The sequence below is a fragment of the Ammospiza nelsoni genome, chromosome 27 (genome assembly GCF_027579445.1).
Source record: "Ammospiza nelsoni isolate bAmmNel1 chromosome 27, bAmmNel1.pri, whole genome shotgun sequence".
Lineage (NCBI taxonomy): Eukaryota > Metazoa > Chordata > Aves > Passeriformes > Passerellidae > Ammospiza > Ammospiza nelsoni.
In genome coordinates, this window is record NC_080659.1 from 5762479 (window position 1) to 5770806 (window position 8328).

The following is an 8328-nucleotide window of genomic DNA, read 5'->3' on the forward strand; positions in this document are numbered from 1 at the left end:
TCACAGCCTCTGCCTGGGCACCAGGGCAGCTCCCTGCTCTGAGCACCTCCAGGGGTTCCCAGTTTTCCTGTGCTTTCGCCATCTCATTGTACGAGGAAAAACAGCTCTGCAAAGCCCGGTTCCTGGAATTTGCAAGTGCTCTGGCCAGGGAATGGTCGCATTCCCAGGGCTGCCAGAGCTCCAGGAGCGTTTGGGCAATGCCTGAGGCACAGGGTGGGATTGTTGGGGTGTCTGTGCAGGGCCAGGACTCTGATCCTTGTGGATCCCTCCCGGCTCAGGACATTCCACGGTTCTACAATTCCGTGACTAATTAGCAATCCAGGTTAATTGTGTGGTGGGGACAGACCCTTCTAGAAGGAACATTTCTACTTGAGCAGCGTCTCCACAACCCAGGAGCACAGCTGGGACTGGGAGATGCCGGGCAGTGCCAGGTATCCCTCTCTCCATCAGCATCCTCAGCCCCACCAGATCCCATCTCCTCCCTTCAGGGCTTTGCTGACTTCAGGGAACTCCCAGGTGAAACCCGAGGCAATCCCTGCGGCTTTGTGGGAGTGCAGCACCTCGCATCCAGCTCATCCCAAGCTTTAGGAAACCCCAGGGATCTGAGAGTCTGGATTCAAGGATCTGGGACAGCAACCCATGGAGCAGCCCGGCCTTGCAGCTCCTCATTTCAGAGTTGCTCCATCTCCGATTGTTCCCGGATATTCCAGAGTCACTCAGCTGTGTGCTCGTGGCACAATTCCAGATTTCTGCAGAGATGCCCAGCCCATGAGCACAAACCGCTGCCCCATGTATTGGAAAAACCCCTGAGGAAGATTCCTGCCCATTCCTGAAAGCTGGTGCCCCTGGGACAGCAATTCCTCCCCATTCACCCCGGGTTTCGAGCCTTTTCTGTGAGGTTGGCTGAGCATCTGCTGGTGATTAAGGGTTTTGTCATCTGGAAAGAGCTGACAATTACCTCCAATTATTCCAACTAGGTCAGGTTCTTCAGCACGAGTTTATGTGATGACTCTTGGCTGGAATTAAGGATTTCAAACTCCAACAGAGAGCAGAATCCACTTCTCCTCTCTCACATTCAGGAAAAAATGCTTTCCATAAATAACAGCTCCTTGTCCCACAGGACCTGACCTGTGTGTCCCTGACCTCCTGTTGTTTCAGGACAACACCCCAAGAACCACACAACAAGCCTGGAAAAGGGAGAAGAATTGGAAAAGGGAGTGGAGGGAATTTCAGGATGTTCCAGGAATTTCAAGAAGGGTTTTCTCATCAACCTTTCCATGTGAAAACTCCCAAGTTGATTGGAAATGTCCTTTGGGGCCTCAGGTGCCAGGTGAGAGCGTGGGCACTGAGGTTTAGACTCTGTCTGGGCAAAGGATTCCTCATTCCTTTTCCTGGAATCCACTGTCCTGGACAGGCTCTGATTTCCCGCTGGGAACTTCTCATTGTGTGAGCAGCAACCATTTCACAGGGGCTGCACTAAAGCCCTTTAAAGATCCCTGCCGATCCCAGCTATTCCAGGGCTTTCTGAACATTGAACTTCTCCAATCCCACAGCAGATTGGGGCTGTCCCCCTTTCTCACCTGGGAGAAAGGGTTTTTCCAGGTGTCCCTCAAAAGGGACGTGTCTGTTCCCACGTTCTCAGAGCTTCTCCACTCTCCCAGCTCCCATTCAAGACTCAAAGTGCCTGAAAATCCTCCTCAGGAATCTCCTGCAGAGCAGGAAAAGTGGAGAGAACTGAGCGCCCAAAATCCCATTTGTGGCTGTGCCCATGCCAGGTTCTGTCCTTGTCACCCGGCCACCCTGCCCAGCACAGGTGCCTCGTGTTCCCCAGCAGGTTCCTGGCAGTGCTTCCCACCAGGATTCCCTTGGGGACAGGAGCCTGTCCCACCAAGCCCAGCTCGGAGCACACCCCAGGAGTGAGATGGTCCAAATGGGACAAACACAACTGGAAAATGTGCTGCACTGCAGGGCCAGGAGGTTCCAGCTCCTTCTCCCTAATTACATGTGATTGCTTCTTGGCAAGAGCTCAGCCTGCCAGAGCAGTGAGGTTTTACAAACATTCACACAGGCATTAGATCATTGTTTGAAGGAGTTATTGGCAGTCCAAATCTGAAGTAAAAACAGAGTTTAAAGCAGACCATATTGACCAGGGTGAAGCTGGCTGCTTTCATGTCTCCTGCTCGTCTCTGGACACCCGGGACCCCATTCATTTCCTGTCACTCCCATCACCGTGGCATTCCTGGGGCTGCGTGTCACCATCCTGGGGGGTTCTGACTTTGGGGGGTTCTGCCCTTGTTAGGAACACAGGTTTATAGAATCAAGAGTCCCAGGATGGTTTGGATTGGAAGGGACCTTAAATCCCATCTGGTGCCACCTCTGCCATGGCAGGGACACCTTCCCCAACCCCAGGTGACTCCAAGCCTGGTCCAGCCTGACCTTGGACATTCCAGGGATGCAGGGGCAGCCACAGCTGCTATGGGCACCCTGTGCCAGGGCCTGCCCACCCTCAAAAAGAGGAATTCCACCCCAACATCCCATCCATTAGCAGTGTGAAACCATCCTCTGTGTCCTGGCACTCCAGGCCCTTGTCCAAAGACCCTCTTCAATATTTATTTCTCTGTGTCAGAGAAACGTCTTCCCACATCCACAAACTCACGCACTGGGAACGAGGCCTTTTCTCTTTGTATTTCAACAGAAATTTGTATTTCTGCTCTGCTGTCATGAATCCATCCCTGTCTCTGCTGGGCCAGTTTGACATCATGGGATGAGCTCTGGAGAGCTCTGCCATCCTCTCCAAAAACCTTTGGGAAAGCAGGTGGGAGCACAAGCCCATGGCAAAGGACAAATGGGAATTGCTGCCAGGATAGAACAAAGGCCACAACGGCCTGCTGCAGAGGTGGGTCTGTCCTGCACCACACTCAGGTGGGGCCAGGAGCCTCTGGCAGCTCGGGTATGGATAAAAATACCCCAGGCTCTGGCAGCCAAGCAGGCTGGAACTCACAGAGCCCTGGAGGACACCCTGGCCTTCCACGTGCTCCTAAATTAGATCTCCTGAGACCAGCCCTGGCTTTTAAAAGGGAGGTGAGCTTGTTAGTGCCCAGCATTATCCCTTAAATGGGAATCAGCACTTTTACTGCACTTGGAGGAGCTGTAAAAGGCAAGGAGGGAAGGGGCAGTGTCAGGAAGCAGCAGAGCCTGGCACAGAGGGGCCACTCAGGAGCTCTGGAATTGTGAATTTACCAGTGCTGAGGTAGAACAAGCCCCAGATTAAACCCTTGGGAAGGTGCAAGAAGACACAGAGAAGGTTTTAGGGGCAGCTCCTTCTCCTGAGGCCAAAACCTTGGGCTGGAAAGGGTCTAAGTGAGGATTGCCAAGCTCTCCACCCATCAAAGCCGGGGTGTGCAGGCTCCTTTCTTCCCAAATCACGGCTTGACTTACACACCTGGCACAGGAAAGCCAGGGAAGTCACATTACAGGAGTAAAAAAAGCTCCTGGGCTGTCAGAGATTCCCCTCCCAGCCTGCCCAGGGATCAGGGATACCAGCTGGAAAAGGCTCTCGTGACTCTGCTCCAGGGTTTCCTTGGCCAAGGGGATTTGGGGTGTAGCTGTGTCTGTTCCCGTGCTCCCAGAGAGCTCCTGTCTTGTCCTGGAGATACAAATTAATAAGGAAATAAATTAATCAAAAGTGGTGGCTTTTGGTTACAGAGACAGCCCCAGAATCTGAACATAAATGATGGAGAAATGTCTGTGAGATCTGAGAGCTGCCAGGCACCAACTAAACCTGTCCTGCCAAGGCCATTTTGGAATCACAACCCAAAATCAAAAGGACAAAACAAAGATAAATGACACAGGAATCATCCTGGAAAAGCTCTCAGGAATCTGCCATCATGTTTTAGAAAGAATAAGGAATTTCTGCTGCTTTAAACTGATTTTACAGTGCAAACCTGGTGTTGCAGCAGCGGCTTTAGGAAAATCTGAAGCAACAAAAAGCTTAAACATCTTTTTTAATATTAAGCAGTCCCACTCCCTGGGAGGGTTTAGTGAATATTGTCACCCTAAAATATGGGAATTTTGCAGGAGAGCTGACGTCCTTCCTAAGGTCAGACGTGATGAGATGGAGCCAGGAAGGAAAAATAATTGGTCCTGGTTTTAAGTGTTAAGCAATTCTGCCTCCCTGAAATAAGCAGTATAATTTATTGTTTTTTCTTGCTCACACAGCAAAATCCACAAACTACCGAGACAACCAAGAGGGGAAATTTGTCCCCTCACGTAAATCCATTTTTGCCTTGTAAAGCTGCATTCCCGAGCCTGCAGCTGCTCCAAAGGGCCGATCCCAGAGCCCCCATTTCACTGCAGACACCCCCGGGGCTGTTTGGGTTCCAGGATCACCCCAGGACAGCCCAGGTGTGCCGGCCAGCTGGTTTGGGACCACGGGATGGACACAGCAGAGCTGACCGCCAGCGTGAGGCCGAAGGCAGCCGCCACTTTCCCAGGGATTTTCCCTTTGCTGTGTGTTTGGAAGGTTACACAGCTGTAAGGCAGACACAGGAGGGGCTGGAAGCCTGCAGGGATCGCTGCCTCCATCCCACATGTCCCATGGAAGGAAGCTCTCCCGTGGACTGACATCCCATTAACTCCTGCTGGTGGGAGCCAATTCCTGGGGCTGGAAATCCTTTGGAGCATCCAAGTGCCGGCTGCTCATCCCGCAGATAACTCCGGTCCCATCCCTGACCCAGTGACTCGTATTTATTTTCTCATTTTATAAGAACCAGGCTCTTCCCTGCTCTAATTCCTGGTGGGAATGAGCACTGGCCGGGTGTGAGGCCGCTCTGTCTCGGATACCCGAGATGGAAAACTGGGATCTTGTCCAGCAGGCTGTCTGTCTGCCTGGGAAAAACCTCGGCTCCACACGCTCCCAATCGTGCCACCAGCTGGAGCGAGGTGGAACTTCACAGCATGGGATGAACCAGCCCTTTTTCCAAAACCACCTGAGAGGACACAAAGTGCTTCCAGAGCCCAGGAGAGCTCAGGGAGGAAAATCTGGAGGGCACAAAGCCTGGCAAAGCTTGGGAAAGGGCTCGGTGCTCTCTCGAAGGTGGCAGATCTCTCAGATTTTATGGCATATCCCATCAAATCCAAGAGATGGGATCCTGGGAAGGAATTCCTTCCTGTGAGGGTCGGCAGGCCCTGGCACAGGGTGCCCAGAGCAGCTGTGGCTGCCCCTGGATCCCTGGCAGTGTCCGAGCCCAGGCTGGACACTGGGGCTTGGGAAGTGTGTCCGTGCACAGTGGAAGGTGTCCCTGCCATGGCAAGGGTGGCCCAGGACGATCTTTGGGGTCCCTTTCCCACCCAAACCCCTCCATCTCTGCCCCCCCTTTCCCGCCATCGGCCCAGCCCGCAGGGACCGACCCCCGGGGTCTCCCGGCCCCGCGCGCAGGGGCTGCGAGAGGTAGGACGCGCCGGGACCAGGCGGGGGCGCCACCACCCGCGAGGCCCGCTGCGCATGCGCACGGGCGCGCCCCCTCCCCGGGCGGAGCGCGGGAAGGCAGCGACGGGCGGGACCATCAGGGGGCACGGGGGGGGTCTGTAACGGCCACGGGGCTCCGGTGTGAGGTCTGGAACCCTCCGGGGCTCCGGTGTGAGGCTTGTGAGCCCCGGGGCTCCGGTCCGCGGCCGTCTCAGCCCGGGGGACGCCGCGCAGGGAGCAGGAGGCCCTCGTTAATCACTGCGCTCCCCCCTCAGCCCACGTCCGACATGGCCGCCCACCCCTCAAGCCCGCCGTGTGTGTCACAGCCCCGGCCCGGTGGGCTCTGAGGGTCGGGGTGGGGCAGAGGGCGAAGGGAACGGCCCTGGGGCAGAAAAGTGACCGACCCCAAGGGCAAAAAAGGGTCAAACGCAGGAAAACAAAGGGATTGTTCTGGAACATCAAAGGGACTGCTCTGAGGGCGGTGAAGGACTGACCCAGGGGCAGCTCAGCCATCACAAACACCCCAATTAGGGACGGAGCCTCAAGCCCTTTTATTGCCCATTCCTGGCAGCACTGGTGGCTCCGCGCTGCTGGAGTGGGACAGGACACGGGAGCAGGCCTGGCATGGGGACAGCGGCCCTGCCTGGCTGTCACAGCCCTACCCAGGGTGTCCCTGAGGCCGGCGGGCTCCAGGCGCTGAATTCCCCGGAATCCGTGATGTCCTTGGCAGCCACCTGGACGTGGTGGAGGCTGCCGGGCTCCAGGTCCATCAGGGTGTGCGATGTCAGCTCGTACGGCCCCACCTGGGGACAGCGGGGTCAGGGACATGCCGGGCACAGGCACAGCTGTGCCTCAGTTTACCCAGGGGGGTGGCAGTACCGTGGTGGGGACGGAGTCGTTGTCCCGGGAGTAGCGGATGCGGTAGTGGAGCGGGAAATACTCCGGGAACGGCCAGGAGGATGGAGGGTTCCACTCCAGCAGCAGCTTCTGGGGCTCCCCAGGGATGGGGGAGACCCGCAGGGCCTCAGGGGGATCCGGCTTTACTGGGGAGACAAGGAAGGAGAGAATTCCAGGATGGTTTGGGTGGGAAGGGACATTGAGGATCATCTCATCCCACCAGGGACACTTTCCACTATCCCAGGTTGCTCCAAGCCCCCATCCAGCCTGGCCTTGGACAGTCCCAGGGATCCAGGGGCAGCCACAGCTTCTCTGGGAATTCCATTCCAGGGCCTCACCACCCTCTCAGCCAAGATTTTTTTTCCAATATCCCATTTAAATCCTCCTTTAGATTAAAACCAACTCTTTTGTCCCACCACTGCGTGGAAAAAGCCTCTTTCCTTCCTTTTTAGACGAAGGGGGGATGTCGTGGCTGCGAGATCCAGCATGGGATTGTTGGGGACAGGGCCCAGTCTGAGCCCCAGCAAATCGTGGCACTGGTGATGCCACATCCCAAGCAAGGGAGAGCCCCAAAGGGTGAGACAGGAGGGTCGTGCAGGGCACCCCGGTGTCCCCATCCCACAGCACTCACTGATGTTCTCCAGGAGGAAGGACAGCGCTCCAGAGGCGGCTCCCAGGGGGTTCCGGGCGGTCACGTTGAGCTCGTAGGGAGTGAGGGAAAACACCTGCAGGTCCCCGAAGGAGCAGCTCCGCGGGCCCGTCAGGGTGCACTCACCTGTGTCTGTGCCGTGCCTGGGGACACAGGGACAGCTGCCAAGGGCTGGGTGACACGGGGAGAGCCTTTGGGGACCCCCACTCACCTGTAGGTGGCCACGAAGTCGGTGTCCAGCAGGGGATCAGGGCTCAGCCCCCAGGAGCAGTTGACAGCCTGGGGGTAGCTGCTGGCCCAGCACTCGATGGCCGGTGGTGGCGGCGGGTCTGGGACAGGGGACAGGGGACAGGGGTCACCCCACTGCCAGCACCCCCAGGGACCCCCGGCCAGTGGCGGGGTCACAGCGGGGCTGGGGGCACTCACAGCCCAGCCGCAGGCAGATGGTGGCCCAGGTCTCGCCGGTGACAGGGTGGTGGCAGCTGTAGTGGCCCTCGTGGGCCAGGCTGGCGTTGGGCAGGGCCAGCCCTGGGGCCGGAGATGTGCCCAGGACGGTGCCACCCCGGCGCCACTCAGCCTCACCCCCGGGGCACAGCAGCAGCACCTCAGTGCCCAGGGAGCCGTGCTGAGGGGTGCAGGGGGCTGGGGACACATGGGGACATGGCAGGGACACTGCATCAGGAAGGGTCTTGGCCTCCCTGGGCCCCTCAGTGCCATGCCCAGTGTCCCCAGACCCCCAGCTCTGCCCCTGGTCCCCCATGTCCCCAGACCCCCAGGCATCATCAATCCCTCCATGGCCATCTTCTGTACCCCAACGTCCCCAGTCCTTCCAGTGTCCCCACACTTCTCTCCCTAGAGACCCTGTCATTGTCCCCTGTCCCTCACTGTCCCAAATCCCCTCCATCTCCAACCCCAGTGCTCCCAGTCTGCCCAGTCCTGTATCCCCAGATCCTCCAGCCTCCATCCCAGTGCCCCCTACCTCTGTCCCCGTTGTCCCCATCCCCAGCGCTCCCCGCCGTGCCATTGTAGGGGACAGTGCAGGCAGGTGCCACCAAAGCCACGACCCAAAGCCACCTCATGCCAGGAGACTCAGCGGGGCTGCCCAGGCACCTGTGGGGACAGGCAGGACGGTCAAACCCCAGCACTGGGGACAGCACAGACACCACATGTCCCCAGGGGAACAGGGACATCACCCTGGAGCCACCCCACATGCTGTGCCTCAGTTTCCCCCTGGCCCTGCCACACACCCTGCAGAGGGATGGGCTCCAAAGGGGTCAGACCCTACAGCCAGGACAGAGAGAGGCTGAAAATTCCC

The 8328-nt window shown here is 57.5% G+C and overlaps 1 protein-coding gene across 2 annotated transcripts; it reads right to left on the minus strand.

Annotated features, from left to right (window-relative positions):
• Nucleotides 1–3421: 3421 nt before the first annotated feature.
• Nucleotides 3422–8118, minus strand: EBI3 (Epstein-Barr virus induced 3). 2 transcript variants are annotated; one of them, XM_059489899.1, is made up of 7 exons: nucleotides 7993–8118; nucleotides 7440–7655; nucleotides 7225–7342; nucleotides 6996–7156; nucleotides 6347–6510; nucleotides 6130–6270; nucleotides 3422–3646 (listed from the first exon to the last, which is right to left on the minus strand). In XM_059489899.1, exons 1-7 carry the CDS (start codon nucleotides 8090–8092, stop codon nucleotides 3500–3502), a joined length of 1047 nt encoding a protein of 348 aa, XP_059345882.1. In that variant the 5' UTR covers nucleotides 8093–8118; the 3' UTR covers nucleotides 3422–3499. The 2 variants fall into 2 exon arrangements, with proteins under 2 accessions (XP_059345882.1, XP_059345883.1); XM_059489900.1 differs by lacking the exon at nucleotides 3422–3646 and having other exon boundaries at nucleotides 5995–6270.
• Between the last annotated feature and the right edge of the window lie 210 nt (nucleotides 8119–8328).

What these genes read in the sequence shown, in the direction of transcription:
- EBI3 (XM_059489899.1), bottom strand. Translation starts at nt 8,092, where the DNA reads ATGAGGTGGCTTTGGGTCGTGGCTTTGGTGGCACCTGCCTGCACTGTC. An exon ending in TGGGGACAACGGGGACAGAG is followed by an intron (nt 7,656 to 7,992) that starts GTAGGGGGCACT and finishes ATGTGTCCCCAG; the next exon opens with CCCCCTGCACCCCTCAGCAC. An exon ending in CTTCCTCCTGGAGAACATCA is followed by an intron (nt 6,511 to 6,995) that starts GTGAGTGCTGTG and finishes TTGTCTCCCCAG; the next exon opens with TAAAGCCGGATCCCCCTGAG.